Source organism: Aethalodelphis obliquidens, unplaced genomic scaffold (assembly GCF_003676395.1).
Source record: "Aethalodelphis obliquidens isolate GAN/ISIS:26980383/991018 unplaced genomic scaffold, ASM367639v1 scaffold7, whole genome shotgun sequence".
NCBI lineage: Eukaryota > Metazoa > Chordata > Mammalia > Artiodactyla > Delphinidae > Aethalodelphis > Aethalodelphis obliquidens.
Window position 1 is genome coordinate 63,770,869 of NW_020837951.1, and position 18,145 is coordinate 63,789,013.

The window sequence follows — 18,145 nt, forward strand, 5'->3', positions numbered from 1 at the left end:
GGATCTTCCCGGACCGGGGCACGAACCCGTGTCCCCTGCATCGGCAGGCGGACTCTCAACCACTGCGCCACCAGGGAAGCCCCATGGCCTCCTTCTTAATTGGTAAAATTCAGGGTTAGATGTGTACCATGGTCCCCCAAAGGCTAGTCTAAGATTTCCGGGTTCTCATCCCAGCCCTGAGGTCCTTGGGGAAACTCAAGTTCAGCCAGCTTTGCAAACTGCTAAATGATAGATCCTCTGCAGTTTTTCTTGCTTTCTGTGACTGGAAACAGATTTCAGTATTTTAAATGAATGTAGACCTTCATTAATGTTGTATCTTTGCCTTTTCAACAGATTGTTATTCCTTCCAGTGATTTATTTGATACAGAATCCTTGAACAGGTGCACAGCCCCCAATTATAACACGGTTTCTATGGGGAAATACGATCCATTTTATGGCAACATGATTTATGATGTAGTTACCAGAACACATTGTGTCAAAAGGCACTGTCTGCTTATGCCAAATGTTTACTAGCAAATTCCTTTCCCTCAGATAGAAAAACATACTCAAAAAGAGGTAAATTACTTTTCCGCAGCTCTCATTAGCGGGGATCCTCAGGTCTTCACATGTCTCTTCATGGAACAGCTTGCACTGAGATCTGCTTAGGTGTTTATTTTTAAACAACGAGCCCTAATTTCTTGGCTGGCTGCTGTCATTTTAATTGTGCACCTTTCCCTTTCATCCATCGAGGGAGTGGATGAAGAGCATACTCACACCAGAGCTGGAAAAGGACCCATTTTTTCCCCTCCTTTGTCTTTCTAAGCACTAATCCAAAGAAGGAGTTCTGAAAAGTTTCCTCGGGGCTCACCTGAACGTGTCTCTGTGGGCAGCTGCCGTGCTCTTATGTACGTAGCAGACTGTCTGTCCTGCTATGTCCATTTGGCTGAAGCTTGTAATGGGGACCCCAGGATAGCGGACGTATTCGACCTGGCCATATCGCGGTGGGGAGGTGATGATGTAGAGAAGTTCCTCAGGCTTGTCTGTTCCGTCCACAGCAAGGAGGGTGGTGGTCATCAGGAAACCTCTGTCACCTTTAGACACCGAAAGTGGTTTTGCCCGGATGACAATATCACCTGCGTGGCAGAAGAGGTTGTGGTCAAGAACCAAATTTTTAAAAATAAAATGTCCAAGGTGAAGGTAAAAAGCAAAGGTCAAACTGTGCAGAAGTCAAAACTAATATGACATAGCAAGATTTCTATAACAAGGATTAATAGAAGAATTCAGCCAAAGACACGAGCAGATACCACAAAGAAGGCGTAACAATATGGCCAACAAAGGCACAAAAGACGCTCAGTCTCATGAATAGTCACAGAAATATAAATCAAGATCACAGTAAGCTGTCATCTTGTAACCCTCTGATTGGCAAGGATGTAGGAGCCTGATGATACCAAGTGTTGAAGAGGACGTAGAATCTTGCATATGAGTCTGGTAGGAGTGTAAACTGGTACACAATCTGGAATTATTTGTAAAGAGTTGGATACTCACCTATGCCTTGACCCAAGGATTCCACTCCAGCTGCATGCTGGAGAGAAACACATGCACTTGTACCCAGGAGATCTGGGCTAGAATGGTCATGGCAGCACTGCTTGTAACTGAGAACAATGGAGACAACCCAAATGCCTTCTCAAAAGGTGAATGTATAAACAAACTGGTCTATTCATACAACTGAATTTTGTACAGCTGCAAAATAGATGCACTAGAGCTATATGCAACCACACAAGATGTAGCTTATTAACATTTATTAGCTGAGTGAGCAAGTCCCAGAAAAGTATAAACAAAAGTAAGAAAATTAACACAAAATTCAGGATGGTGGTTCTCACTGGACGTTGGAAAGAGCACATAGGTAGATGTTTGATACTGTTAATATTCCAGTCCTTGTATGTGTGGTGGCTACACAGGTGGTCTTATGTTTAAAAGACTATGAATGAGTGTCTGAATGAGCAAAGGAGAAGAGGATCACACACAGACAAAGGATACAGTGCTTCACAAACTAAGGATTATAATCCAATTTTGCTCACCTGAGGTTCATTAAAAAAATCACAACTAAAATACTATAGAGTTTCTACTTTGTACAGTTACAGGGTTAAGGTGTCATATTTCTCAGGCTATAAATGAGGAAACTAAGGTGTAGAAATGTTAACCAACTTGCTAATGATTACACAATTATGAAAGGTGGAGCTTGAATATCTGACCCAAGAGCACAAACTCAAACATTTTATTATTTTGCGTCCTTTCTTTAGTATATAAGGAATTCTTGAAAACTAACACTAAAATGGTGAATATCCAAAAGGAAATGTGTGTAAAATAAATGCCAAGTCATTTCTGAATTAAAAATACAGTCAATAAAACCTTGAAAAGATATTTAGTCCTATAAGGAAATAAAACATCAAGGAGGTATAATTTTACCCCAGTGTTTCTCAATGAGGGACAATTTTGCCCCCCAGGGGACATTTAGCAACATTTGGAGACATTGTGGTTATCCTATCTGAGACATGCTACTGGCTTCCAGTGGGTAGAGACCAGAGATGCTGCTAAAAATCTGATAATGCACAACAAAGACTTCTGCTTTCCAAAATGTCAATATTGCCGAGACAGGGAAACCCTGTTTTAGATGATCAAATTGGTCTTTTTTGTATACTATGCTTTTAACTCAAAATGCTATGCAACTTATGTCCAACCTAAGAATCAATGACCAACCTAATTTTAAATCAAAACCTGAGCCCCAGATTCTTCACAGGGCGTCAAGATGAATATATCAAGGAAGTAAGAAGAATGAACAAGGCTGGGGAAATAAAAATCATGCACAGGAGGTTTCACCAGGAGCAGAAGATACAGCTGAGTGGAGGAAGAGCATCTAGGTTTAGCCTGAACCCAACTTTTCAGCACTGTAATGACAGAGTATGGATCAGGGTCAACTATAGACAATGTCCTTCTCAACTTCTCTCAAAGATGTCCATGTCATTTTTGCCACTGCACATATCAGAAGACACAGCACAATGGGAAGACATAATGTTATTTATAATAGCTCCCAAATGGAAATAACCCAAGTGCTCAATATGCTAATATTAGTGTTGATTTAGTCTAACAATTCAGTATAGTTTCATTTAGAGATGAACAATTATGGCTATAAAGTTACACTGCAAACTGAGAAAACTGATGCTAAGGAAGGGAGGAGGGAGCAAGAAGGGAGGGAGGGAGGAAGGAAAGAGAGAGAGAGAGAAAGAAAAGAAGGAAGGGAGGGAGGGAGAAAGGGAGGGAGGGAGGGAGGGAGGGAGAGAGGAAGGAAAGAGAGAGAGAGAAAGAAAAGAAGGAAGGAAGGAAGGAAGGAGGGAAGGAAGGACAGCAACAGTGAAGGAGGAGGGGAAGGAGAGAACACTGTACAGAGATAAAACACCACTACGTTTAAAAAAGAAAAGAAATTATGAACTTCTGAAAATGTTAACAGGTTAATGTATCTACCTGATGTAAGTTTTCACAAATACTTTTAGAAAATAATCACGTGTCAATTGTAGCAGAGACTAGTGAGGCACTCACCAGTCTCAATGCCTTTTCTTCCTGGATGCATTGCTCCAGTTTCTACAGCCCAGACTCCTTAATGTGGCCCGTGACTGCAGTTCAGCCACAGGTACCCTAACTCCAAGCCTAGCCCATGAAATTCTCTCATTATCCTCCATATCTCACTCTCAAAGTGACTCCAAGGACTTCCGAGACAAATGATCCCCTAGCAGGAAAGAATCTCCAGGTGGCTGCTTGGAACAGAACTCTCCTCCACCATGCTAGGGAATGCATCTCGGTAAGGCAATGACAGGATAACCTGCCCTAATACATTAGGTGCATTTTACTTGTATTACGTTTTGCCTGGACAGATACTTATGATGAATGCAGTCTTACTTTTGCAGAGAGAAATAAATGTGTACAGTAACACGTAGCTTATCTGAGAGTCACTTATTAGACATCTTCAAGGAAACAAGCAAATAAAATATATTATTATACAGCCCCAAAATAAACATCTGAAAATCAATCAAGCTAGCTTAAAATTTTTCTTAAAAAAATTCAGAACTGTAATTTTACCATATATATGAAGTAAGACTTTTACTGTACCTAAGCATCCAATTTAATTTAGCTCTGAGCTTCCTGGCAGCCAAGGCAAAAAAAGAAAGCACTGTCAATCAAGCACATACTGAGGATCTAAGACTATGCTTGGTCCTGGGAATATATAGATCCTGGACTATACAGATGAATGAGATAGGATCTTTACCCTCCTCACATAAGCTCTAAGGAAAAGTATGGGGTAGTGAGTGACATGTTGGGAATCAAGGGCTTACACTCTCCCTTGCTGAGATTCCTTTCCAGTATTTTTTTTTCAATCTCTTCCTTCTGCCATTTATGTGTTGCTGAGTCCTATCATGCAAATGGTCTTTAATTAATTCAAGAAGATAATTATCTTACAGCATTCTCCCTTGTCCCTGAAGAGTATTGTCAGCACTTCCAAAGTGAACAAACAACCTCCAACCTTTACAATAACAAAATTCCTTTCTATTATTTTTTTATTTTAAGACACATTTATTTGTATTTCCTGTATTATTGTTGTATTGAAAATATTTTTCCTTTCAAACTCTGTTTTCAAGTAATAACTCAATCCCTGAAGATAAAACTAGAGTCATCACATTGATTTGGTAAAATTTTACTTAAAGCTTAAAACCCTGACAGTTAAAGTAGCCTGTGCAGCCATATTGTGGGCAAGGCTGGGCTTTTAATAGGCTTTTTGAAATACTGAAAATAACATGAATTGGCTACCCTCATAAACCTCACAGATCCCAGGCAAAGCAAGTGAGGAGTCAAAGGATCAAATCAAAAATGATGGAATTTCAAGATAGAGGATGGAAGGAAGAAAGGAAAGGAGGGAAGGAGAAAGGGTGGGAGAGAGGGAAGGAAGGAGGGAGGGAGAGAGGAAGAGAGGAAGAGAGGGAGGGGAAAAGCTTTAAGGGCTTACACCAGCTCACTTCTGGTTGTAAAAGTTGGTTCCAATAAACCCTGACAGACATGCTTTACCTTTTCCCATATCCTTGATGGTGATGTGACAGTCAAATGCAGGGGACCTATTGTCACCGTCCCAGAGGTAAAAAGTGAAGCTGTCTCGGTTCTGGGAATCCATTGCGCCGGTGTGTGTGTATCTCAGCAAGTTCAGATCCACTTCTTCCTGAGTGCATTTCATGCCAGGATGGAGAGGGACCCAGTCCCTCCCTATCTGAAAGGTGTCAGAATTAGTCAGCTGCCCAGGGTTTTTTTCCCCCCACGTTGTGTCAGTGGACATCTTCCATATCCTCTGAAAACTTCCAATATGAATGATATTTCAGGAAAACTCTAGATTTAATCTTTTGCCATTCTGCATCATATTTTCCATTTAAAGAAATATATTAAAACAATTTCAGGCCTTGGGGAAAAAACGAGCTTTAACCAAAGGATTTTTGACAAAGTCTTGTGGCAATTCAACTGCAGTGCTATTTCCAAGGTATTTAACACAAGCAATCATAGCTGATTAAGTATTTCAATTATTGAGAGCAGGTGGGTAATCGAGCTGTTGGAATTGATTCTTTAAAAATTAAATGTGTCTCATTTGGGGTTTCCTTTTTTGTTTTTAGTTCTTAGCATTGTACAACTAATAAAACCTATTATTTCATACTGGTTTGTCACTGGGCTTATCTGAAGTAGATAAAACATAAATAGAATGGGTGTATTTACTGTCCACACAGTTTTAGGCTTCCAAAAGACCAAAAATGATCAAAGTCCCTATCACTCCCTACACTTATACCCTGAGTCAGCACGAAAACAACTGCAAATATCATATATGTATTATGTATCATGCTCTTCTAATAATAAGCTGGCATTAGTTAAGCATATATTCTGTACAGAATTCAGTGCAGAAATTGTGGCATTTTCAATTAAAAGAGGTCCTTATGCTGAGGGAGAGCTGACAACTGAGACTATTCGAAAATACAATAATAATAAATCTGTCTCTGATTAATAATTCTACTGTTTTCTCTTAAAAATGCATAGCTTTCCCTAAGAAGGGCTCATAAAAGTCATTTGAGGTAATTCAAGCAAAATGTCATCTTAAAAATTTACTATATGATATTATCTTGTGCTTTTCCTGTCTGGTTTAAGAGACTATAACAGAAATTTAAATGATTTTTAAAAAATTTCCTTTGTCACATTATTCCACATGCCTTCTCTCCCCTCACTGTATTACCACTTCCCTTTGTCATTCTATTTGATAAAGTTCCCTCCCTTTAATGCTTGTGCCCATCTGAAGTTTGCACACAGGTATGTTCTGCCCCAGTGCTCACTGGGTGAAAGTTAATTATAATAATTAAGCACATTGTTTGTCTGCATCATAAGATCTGTTTGTAAATTTATTTTTTAAAACAGATTCTCTTTCAGGTTTTAAACCAAACGGCCTGCAATTCTATTTAATGTTTTTCTTTATGATCTTTTCCCAGAAAGTAAATACAGAAGATGATATCTTTTGCTCTCTGTCATCTCCATCTAATTCCCCACTTGCATTCCCAAGTGTGAGCTCTGACTTAACAAAATCATTTGCAAGCCCCCAAAGAGGAAGAAAATAAGATTCAGTCTCAAGGTGGGGAAAACGCAGGAAAGTCAACCAGAAAACCAGGACGCGTGAGAAAGTCCAGGAGGCCTGGTCCCTGGTCTTGGAGAGACTTGGAAAAGCCCTAGAGAGCAGGGAGAGAACTCTGTGGCACCATATTGGGAACATGGACCCATCTGGATTTTCTCATAACCAAAACACTTCAGTTCCCATGTCACCCAAATGTGTGAGCTGTCACTGCATTTCTGCTTCATTACTCTTTGAAATGAAATAAGGACACAGCTGCACCTCAATTTAAATCTGTGATTGCTCTTCACTTTGATTCTCTATGGTGCCCACAATCTAAGACAATCAAGCTGTTCTACACAGAATGAATCCTTGCTGCTTTTCTCAGGCTGTACCTACATTACATTAAAAGTTAAGCATTCAGTCAAATAATCACATTGGAGATGGCTGGTGGTTACTGTTGCTAGCCTTAATCCACCATTCAGACAGACATTATGATGGAATACTCAAGTGACCTTCTCAAGTGACTGATCTATAATTTGTACTGGGTTGATTCTTGGACATCACACACACACAGTCTGAATCAGACTGGTGAGCACCATTTGTGAAAAGACTATCTTTTCTCCATTGCATTACCTCGGCTGCTTTGTCAAAAATCACTTGACTACACTTGCGTGGGTCTATTTCTGGGCTCTCTATTCTGTTCCATTGATCTGTTTGTTTATTCTTGTACCAAACCAACACTGTCTGGATTACTGTAGTTGTATATTAGTCTTGAAGTCAGGTAGTGTCAGCCCTTCAATTTCATTCTTCTATATTGTGTTAGATATTCTGGGTATTTTGCCTCTCTAGATAAACTTTAGAATCAGTTTGTTGATACCCATAACAACTGCTCTAAAAAATAAAGTCTATCAGTAACTAGATAACTTGCTTTACCCCAGTAACTCCCTATGCTCCAATTTAGGTACAGTCCCAATGGGGAAGGAGCAATGATGAACCTTAATTTTGGTTGAATTTACCCTGAATTGAGGAAGTAAATTTAGAATAGTGTGAGTTCTCCCCAAACTAGGAAAATTAAATTTTCTACCTCTGAGCAAAATATGGCTATTACAGAATCAATTCAGTTATAGGAATCTGTGCATTCAGAAAATGTATACCTGTTACATTCATTTTGAAAAATAAAAGTAAAAAGGCCACTAACCTTAAGCTGAAGTTGCCCATTTTGGGGAAGACTTTCAAATACGTAGTAAATCCTCTCCCTGGGGGAGTCTTCATCTATGGCTGAGAGAACTGCACTAGAAATAATACGAGTTTCACCCATATTCACTGTAATTTCAGCTTTCCTGTAAAAAGGAAGATGTCTGGGTTGATATAAAAAATAGAAGACATCACCTTAGGAGGGGACACTGATAATGACTATTACAGCGTTCAACCTTAAAAAATTAGGGAATGATATTCAATATCCAAAGTACTGAAAATGACGAGTCAGATTTGTAAAATATGCTTTCATTTCACCTTACATGTGAAAGTCCTAAGGACAATTAGTCAGCAACAATGAGTATGGCACGAGGTAATTACATACTTCTGTCTACTTGTATAGAATTTCATAATTTTCTGTTAAAATTTATTTTATAAACTGACTTTGTTTCCAAAATTTTATCTGATACAACAACAGCACCATGAAGTAAGTGGGCTAGGTATTATTGTTCTAATTTTACAGACAGGAACTTAAAGAAATGAAATGACTTATTCACGGGTGTTCTGGTTACCTTTATGATAGACCATTATGAATTTGGTGATATTTAGGTAATCTGTAGCCCTCTACATTACTCTCCTCCTTGGTGATGTTCTGGGTAACTAGTGTTCTCTTCACAGTAATTCATCTTTTCCAAGTGCTACAGCTGCCCGGTCAGCTCCTGGCATCTTGAAGAGAAGGCTGGGACAGAGAGCAGGTGCTGCTTCTACCATAAATGCTGCTGCTATGGGTTTTGTGTCTCCTATAAAGGGCTGCTGCTTTCACAGCCAATATGGCTGTTTTCCCTGGTCCTACCAAAGGGAAGAAGAGATTTCTTTTCACCTGTGTTTCTAGCTCTTGGTTTTGGTCATCACACATGGCCTGTGTCCAACTTGACACTTTGTTTCTGAGAAAAACTGGGAAGTTTCCTTGGGATTTAGATTAAGGACATTTGTGTAGCATCAACTGGTCATTCTCAACAGCCTTCCACTCCTCTGCTGACAAGCCATAGGCCAAGCACCTCAGTTCTAACCTCTTTTACTAGGTTTTTCTTGCCTACTCATAACTGACATCTTCCCTGGCCATAGGAGATGACTTTTGCCCACCTCTTTACTAGAGAATATGAATCCTATCATTTTAGAAGGCTAAATGATGGTTTAGGGCTTATGGAGATAAGTGGTGGGCATCTTTTTTTTTTTTTTTTTTTTGGGTCACGCCACGTGCCTTGTGGGATCTTAATTCCCTAAACAAGGATCGAACCCGGGCCCCTGGCAGTCAGAGCATGGAGTCCTCACCACTGGACCGCTAGGGAATTCCCAGTGGTGCTTTTTTTTTTTTTAAACACATGACTGTGTGGAAAGGTCTCTCTCTTTTTTTTTTAATATTTATTTATTTGGCTGTGCCGGGTCTTAGTGGTGGCACACGGGATCTTTGTTGCCACAGGCAGGATCTTTAGTTGCGGCATGTGGGATCTAGTTCCCTGACCAGGGATTGAACCCAGGCCCCTTGTTTTGGGAGCACAGAGTCTTAACCGCTGGACCACGAGGGAAGTCCCCTCAGTGGTGCTTTTAATATAGAAACAGATGAATCAAAACAGGAAGCCAATACAATGAAGATGATAAGGAGTCTGGTAGAAAGAAAGGGTCAGAATTAAATTTCAGAGGGTCCAAGAGAGAAGAAAGTATGTCATAGTCTGAGTTACCCTGAAAGGGACAAAGACCTTGGTGCAGGTAATTTATTTGGGAAGTGATCTCAGGAACAAGCGAGAGGGAGGGAGGAGTGAGGAAGGAAAGGAGGAAAAGGCAATGAAGGGTGCATTTACTGCTCTGGGGCTCAATCCTGCTGGGGATCCTTTGAAGAGCCATGTAGAATATGCCTCAAATTATGCTTCAGAAGGATAGGAGGCTGGGATACTTATCTTCTCCACTACCTTTCATAGGTGGAGGGTTGCCCTCAAAGTATTCTCCCCTGTGCCTGGACATGGGCTGAATGAGCCACTGCTGCTTCAGAGAAAGCCCAGAGGCAAAAAAGCAGAGCACTACAGGCACTTAGATGGGGCACAGACAGCGTGCAGGGTACGTTCCGTCATAGCTGCAACTAGAATCAGAGGAGGACTAAGGGGGTGTAACCCCAGGAGCCAAAAGCACAGCATCTAAAAGGAATATCAAAGGAATGGTGTCAGATGACCTAACAAGGTCCAGCAAGATGAGAAGAGCCATTAGATATGGTGGGAAATCCAAGGGTAACTTTTAAGGGAGGTTGGAGAGTGGGCAGGAATAGAGGAAGCAAACACAAGCTATTCCTCCAAATATTTTGGCACTGAAATAAATGAGGGACTGGGTCATCGTTGTAGTTTTAGAATGAGAATACCTGCTTGGAATAATGCTAATAACTGACACTTATGAGAACTTAATAGGTACTAGTCTCTGAAGTACCTTTACATATTTTAATTCCTTTAATCCTTTCAACAACCACATGAAGAGGATACTGCTATTATCGCCATTTACAAAGAAGTTGACAAAGAGGTAGTGAGAGGTTAACTAACACGTTCAAGGTCACACCACCGGTAAGTGGCTGAATGAAGGCAGTCTGGCTCCAGAATCTGCTCCCTTCACCACTAACTATATCCCTGTGTCTTATTAGCAGAAGGAATGAAAAGAGAGAGATGGAAGATGCGGTAGGGAGAAAATAATGGAGCAAGTTCTGGGAGAAGGCGAGAGGTGATATGCCCAAGGACACATATGGAAGGGAAAGAAGAAAAGGAAAAAAGAAAAGAAGGAGGAGGAATTTCGAGGCAAAGTTAGAGGAGCTTTGGTGATTCTGTAGATGAAGCTATGCCAGGAAGTTTAATAGCAAGAACACAGCAAGAAATAGTAAATCAGATAGGACTGAATGAGTGCCTTGTTAAGTTATTTTACCTTTCTGGTCTCAGCTGTCTCAGTGAGGATAACGATACCTACTTCACACAGTTTTGGTGAGGACCTAAGGAACAACTATATGTGAAAGGAGCCAACGTACTGCCACATAGTAAGCACTTAATAAACACCAGTTTTCACCTCTCTCCCTTCTTTTTAGGTAAAATGAGGTCATCAGAAAGGAGGTTTCATAATACCACAATATCCTTCATATTTTCATTTTTATAAATCAAGATTTACCAATCCAACATTCCAGCTAGAGAATAAGGAAATAGAAAGTTCTATTGAATATTCCTTGTCAAACTCATATCTGAGATGCAATCCTCCAAAAAACTATCTCCAGTATTTCCCATAATGCTTTCCAAGGGCCTTGGTGGCCCGTAGGGAACAGCAGGAGAATTGGCAGAATAAGGAAGGGATTTGTTTAAGGTCCTGTTTTCTGCAAAGCAGACGAGACTTTGGGAGCTTACACACTTCAGGAAATTGTTCGCTTCCTGATAAAGACTTGGACTGTCTACTCAATGCCCCTCACTGCTACACCATTAAAATGGTCAAAGAGGTACCAAGAAGCAGACAATTCTCTCCACCCAGCACCTGAGAAGAGTCGGACTTCCTAAAGTTCTAACCTTGGACAGTTCTGTAGAGTTTCCAATAAAAAGAGAAATGGCTAGAGCTATAGAAATATAATTGATGAAGACTCTGTACCCTATGACCAAACTCTGATCAGCTACAGAGGGAGACACCGAGAAAGTCTGCAATTAATAATATCAGTACAGAATTTTTAAAAAGTGATCATTTTGACAACAGGTGGCAAGGGGGCATTGATCCCTATGGAACACAGTAGAGGACTGGAGGACAATGAAATACCAAGATGATGAAAGAAGTGTCAGTGATATATTTCCCTCAGTCACTCTTAGTTCAAAGTTTGACCAAATCCACAGTGAGGACTGTCTGCAGTTAATATTACCACACTTTAATTGAATCTATATATTAATTACACTCTGATGTGTGTACATGCATGTGTTTAAATATTTAGTACACTGTTCATTCTATATTGTATGTTTGGTTATTTTGAATTATTGACAAGTAAATAAAACTTTTAGAGGAAAATCAAATAACTGAAAGGTGGAGAAACCATAATTTTAAAAGACACATACATCCCAGTGTTCACTGCAGCACTATTTACAATAGCCAGGACACGGAAGCAACCTAAAAGTCCATTAACAGAGGAATGGATAAAGAAGATGTGGTACATATATACGATGGAATATTACTCAGCCATAAAAGAAACAAAATAGTGCCATTTGCAGAGATGTGGACAGACCTAGAAACTGTCATACAGAGTGAAGTAAGCCAGAAAGAGAAAAACAAATAACGTATAATGTCACTTATATGTGGAATCTAGAAAAATGGTACAGATGAACTTATTTGCAAAGCAGAAATAGAGACACAGATGTAGAGAACAAACTTATGGATATCAAGGAGGGAAGGGGGAGTGGGATGAATTGAGGGATTGGGATTGACATATATACACTACTATATATAAAATAGATAACTAATGAGAACCTACTGTATAGCACAGGGAACTCTACCCAATTCTCTGTGGTGACCTAAATGGGAAGGAAATCTAAAAAAGGGGGGATGTATGTACACATATAACTGATTCACCTTGCTGTACAGCAGAAACACAACATTGTAAAGCAACTATACTCCAATAAAAATTAATTTTAAAAAGGCTAATTTGAGAATTGTTAAGGAGAAGTTATATTAACTAATATTTGCACCAAAGGTTCTAGGTGCCTGACTAGGTGGGGCAAGTTGTAACAGGCAGGAGCTGTCAAAGACTTGTTTGTCTCTTGAGGACACACATTCCATTTGCATCTAGTCTTCCAGACCTCAGAATTTTATACAGAATTTGAAAGGCACTCTTTTCAGGTAGCTTACTTGCTCAGCACTGGTTTCTCATCATTAACTGGGGTGACCTCTACAGAAATGGTTTTAAGTATCTTATGTTTCCCATCCGACAACTGGATTGTAAAGTCATCAGCAAGGCTCTCTGAGTCATCATGCAAATACATCAATCTCATTCCTGGAAAAAGGGAAAAAAGAGAGAAAGTAAATCTTTTTTATGATCGAACCACTTCAAAGCACGTCACAGATAATTTGTTTTAACCTCCAAGGCATTGGTATTAGCATTAGCTCATTAATCAATACAATAAGGTTGCATTGATAAATGCATAAATCAAACTGTTTTATGAAGTAAGAGCACCTGTCCTCGTTCAATGAAAGTTCCTATTTAAATAAGTTAGTATTTGATAAGGATCTTATTTACAATCAGTGAGAAAGTAAATATTATTTAATAAACTGCAGGAGAACAATGGTGACAGAGTGTTTAAATGAAACAGAAAATTAGTTCATTACATAGAGAAATTCATAGTTAGATCCCTACCTCAAGCCAACAACCAAAATAAACTCTAGATGAATCAAAACTTAATTATAAAACTATTTTTAAAAACCTATATAACATTTATATGGAAATGCAAGAGACCCAGAATAGCTAAAACAGTCTTGGGAAAAAAAAGAACAAAGTTGGAGGACTCACATTTTCCATTTTCAAAACTTACTGCAAAGCTACAGTAATCAAGATAGGGTAGTACCGGCATAGAATAGATACAGAGGAACCTAATAAAAGAGAGCCCAGAAATTAGCGCATACGTATCTGATCAGCTGATTTTCATCAACGGCACCAAGACCATTCAATGGGGAAAGAGTAGTCTTTCAATAAATAGTGCTGGGACAACTGGACATCCATAGGCCAAAAAAATGTAATTGGATCCCTACTTCACACTATATACAAAAATTAACTCAAAATGGGTCATAGACCTAAACACCAAGAGCTAAGCTAGAAAAGCTGTTCGAAGAAAACATTTGTGACATTGGGTTAGGCAATGGTTTTGCAGATAAGACACAAAGTACAAGTGACAAAACAAAACGACAACAAAAACATAGATAATTTGAACTCCAAAGGAAACCATCAAGGGAGCAAAATGACAACCCACAGAACTGGAGAAAATATTTACAAATCATATACCTGATAAGGGAGGATCTAGTATCCAGAATGTATTAAGAACTCTAACAACTCAATAGTAAAAGACAGCCCAGTTACAAAATGGGCAAAGGATCTGTGTAGACATTTTCCCAAAGAAGATATAAGAAGATATATAAATAGCCAAAAAACCTATGAAAAGATGCTCAACACCACTAGCTATTAGGGAAATGGAAATCAAAACCACAAGGAGATAGTACTTCACACACACACACTAGGATGGCTATAATTAAAAAGATAGACAATAACAAATGTTGGTGAGCACGTGGAGAAAATGGAATTCTTATATGTTGCCGGTAGAAATGTAAAATGATACAGCTACTTTGGAAAACAGTTTGGCAGTTCCTCAAAATGTTAAACATAGAGTTACATATGACCCAGCAATTCCACTCCTAGATATATAGCCAAGAGAAATGAATATATAGTATATACCCATATAATAAACTTGTACATGAATGTTTATAACAGCATCATTCATAATAGTCAAAAAAGTGGAAGTGACCCTAATGTCCATCAACTGATGAATGGATAAATAAATTGTGGTATGTCCATACAACTGAATATTATTTGGCAATAAAAAGGAATGGAGTACTGACTCATGCTACAAATGGGTGAATGTTGAAAACATTATGCTAAATAAAATAAACCAGTTACAAAAGATCACATATTCCATTTATATGGTTTCACTTATGTAAAATGTTCAGAACAGACAAATCTATAGAGGCAAAAATAGGTTAGTGGTTGCCCGGGGTTTTGGGGAGGGAGGGATGAGAGTGACTGCTAATGTGTATTGTATTACTTTTTTGGGGTAACGAAAATGTTCTAAAATCGACTGTGATGATGAATACACTAAAACCCACTGAATTATACACTTTAAATTGGTGAATATTATGGCCCATGAGTTATATTTCAATAAAGCTGTTTTAAAAGATTTGGAAGAAAATACAAATAAATATCTTATTCCTGGATGTAGAAGATCTTCCTAATATAAAAACAAAAGAAAAATACATAAAGAAAAATAACAATAAATTTTACTACCTACAATTTTGACTTCTGTATTTAAAAACATGAATTAAAGGCAAATAAAACATGGAAAAACTTATTGTAATGTGACAAAAATACAAAGCATCAGTATTTACCAATCCCTTATTAATCAATACGAATTGATGGAAAAATGGGCAATGGATATTATTGGGAAATTCACAAAAGATGAAACATACATATCTGGTCAATAAACATGAAAATATGTTCAATCTCACTCAATCTAAGAACTTCAAATCAAGCTAACAATGAGAGACTATTAATGACCGCCAAGTTTGCAAAGGTTTTTAAAAATAATATCCATTATTGATTAGGACAAAAGGCATACCCAGGCACGTGGTAGCAATGGTATTCTTTTTCCCGAAAAGTATTATAAATGCTGACTTTTCTGTACCAAGCAATCTCATTATAAAAATTTATTCAAAAGAAATATTAAGAGATGGGCACCAAGATTTATGTTATATAAATATATGTAAAATATGTTTATTGATATATAACTTATAACATCAAAATATGAAGTTATCTGCATATTTAAAAATAGGAGATAGTTGTATAAAATTACAGTGCAGTATATCCATATAATGAAACACTGTAATTATCACAAATCATGTTCTCAATATTTAAAAGGTAAAAAGATGCTTATAATAATTGATAAGAAAAAAAACAGATTACATAATATGGTAGTTTTTAAGTTCTGTATGTTTGGTGGAGGCAGAGGTTAGAATATACTAAAGTTTTTTTTTTTAATGTAGCCATAAATGAACCAAAAATAAAATACAGGTGAAAATCTAATCTCTGAGAATGTCACCAAAATATTAATTTAGATGAAAATTTTTTTCTTCAAAATGATCATGTAGTGCAAACTTCACACAATATGCATACAATACTTATTTAACTTAATAATAAAGAATGAATATTATTTTTTTAAAACTGACTTTTAAAAAATTTGTTTATTTTATTTTATTTATTTTTGGCTGCATTGGGTCTTCATTGCTGCACGCGGGCTTTCTCTAGTTGCGGCAAGCAGGGGCTACTCTTCGTTGTGGTGCATGGGCTTCTCATTGCAGTGCCTTCTCTTGTTGCGGAGCACAGGCTCTAGGCGCACAGGCTTCAGTAGCTGTGGCATGCAGGCTCAGTAGCTGTGGCACACGGACTTAGTTGCTCCGTGGCATGTGGGATCTTCCCAGACCAGGGATCGAACCCATGTCCCCTGCATTGGCAGGCAGATTCTTAACTAGTGCGCCACCAGGGAAGTCCCAAAAAACTGACTTTCCTGAGAGTAAAATTTGATTTATTATTTCTTTTTCCTTGGCCTTAAATTTGAAGAAAATATTGTAACAATATATTGTATTATTTCCTACACAGGGTTATTCATTTGGTAATACCATCATTTAAGCTCTGGAATTTCTTTCTTTGCAATTGATAAAAACTGAGAAGTATGTTAATTAGCTTTTTCAATTCAAACATGATATGATATTGTGCAACTATTGCAAAATAAACTTTGGGGCAGAGAGCTCTGGTTGGGGAAAGGAACAATTTAAAGACAGAGAAAAATGTGGAACGAGTCCTAGATAAATCAAACACAGAGAAGGAAGAGCTTGGAGTGTGCGGGTGGGCTCCACAGGGAGGTCGAGAGTGAACTGGTTCTGAAGGCTGGTACTGGGTGGCCAGGGGAAGGAGAGGGAAGGACCCCTCAGGCAGGGTAAACAGAATACATGAAGGCAGGGCAGGAAGGAGAATGCAAGTAGGCAGTGATTCTAGAGCCAACACACTTTTCTCAAATATTTAAAAGCATTTATATATATATGTTAAATGGGATAAGATCAATTTTTCAGAAAGAGTAATGAAAGAATAATTCAGGCTGCTATTCCAATGTGTCATTTCCTTAAAGGGCAAATTATCTCCTCAGAGAATAATGAGTTATTATATTTGTTCTATATTTGTTTCAAATGTGGATGTTTGGGCAGACAAATCTCTTCAATTTAGTTCCACGATCTCAATAGTTTTAAAAAGAAATTTTTTTTATTATGACATTAAAAGCTTGGGGTAGGGCTTCCCTGGTGGCGCAGTGGTTGAGAGTCCGCCTGCTGATGCAGGGGACACGGGTTCGTGCCCCGGTCCGGGAAGATCCCACAGGCCGCGGAGTGGCTGGGCCCGTGAGCCATGGCCGCTGAGCCTGCGCGTCTGGAGCCTGTGCTCCGCAACAGGAGAGGCCGCAACAGTTAGAGGCCCACGTACCGCAAAAAAAAAAAAAAAAAAAAAAAGCTTGGGGTAAACTACCAAAAATCACAAATACCATTTTTATTGATGCTCGAAAAGTGAAGGAAAACATATTATTTCCTTTTCAATTACCCACTATCTCTAGCTGGGGCTTCAAGCCCTGCATTAATCCAGAGCCCAGAGAAAACCCTTGAGGGATAATGAATGTAGGTGAATGCCATTTCTTCACTTCCTCTTTCTGTGATTTATTATTATCTTTCCTGGGTTAAATTATTAAATCAACAACAACAAACAAATTGAAATGAAGCGTGATATACCATTCTTGAGAAGTTCCATAGAAAAGTTGTAAACAAGTTCATGCTTCTGGCCAGGGTTGGGTGATTGCTTATACTGAGGCAAGTCTTTGCTAAACACCCCGTTGATGAGGAGGCCATGACGTGGCTTCTGAGTGACGCTGAACAGCAAGGGGTCCTTGGGAATGTCCCGGTCAACAGCATTAATGATGGAAGAATCCAGCTCTCTCATCTGACCCTCACACACCTAAACAAAAACAGGAAAGTCAGCTGCATGCTAAATAAAACCTGTCTTTCTTTTGGCAAACTGCTCAAAAAATAATTTTAACATATCCTATATAATTTTAAGATACCCATGCAAATTTTCCATGAGATGTGTGTGTAATGAGTCCTAAAAAGAAACTGCTGGTTCAACGTGACCTTCGAAGACAAGAACAAATCTATTAATCTTTCTCACATTTTTCTTTTGAAGATTTCAAAGCACTTTATTTACATGAAGGACTAAAGGAGAGATACATAGAATCTCATATATATATTTCATAACTCAAAGGTTGGGGGAAAAAGCAACCAAAGGGATGCTTGCTTTCTGGAAGTCACCAGGTATAGACCCTGCCTTCAGATCCTAACCTGTTATTTTAATCTCCTGGACCTTGTTGCTTTCATAATTCTTACGTTTCTGTT

At 38.5% G+C, this 18,145-nt stretch overlaps 1 protein-coding gene across 1 annotated transcript in view; it reads right to left on the reverse strand.

The window, feature by feature from the left end:
* FREM1 (FRAS1 related extracellular matrix 1) overlaps positions 1 to 18,145 on the reverse strand; it is a 155,990-nt gene that overhangs the window by 48,841 nt on the left and 89,004 nt on the right. Inside the window, exons 19-23 of the mRNA XM_027105887.1 lie at positions 17,489 to 17,711; positions 12,749 to 12,893; positions 7,857 to 7,998; positions 5,092 to 5,287; positions 848 to 1,112 (exon numbers count right to left, since the gene is read on the reverse strand). Coding sequence (XP_026961688.1) covers positions 848 to 1,112; positions 5,092 to 5,287; positions 7,857 to 7,998; positions 12,749 to 12,893; positions 17,489 to 17,711 — 971 coding nt within the window. The remainder of the gene's footprint in view (positions 1 to 847; positions 1,113 to 5,091; positions 5,288 to 7,856; positions 7,999 to 12,748; positions 12,894 to 17,488; positions 17,712 to 18,145) is intronic.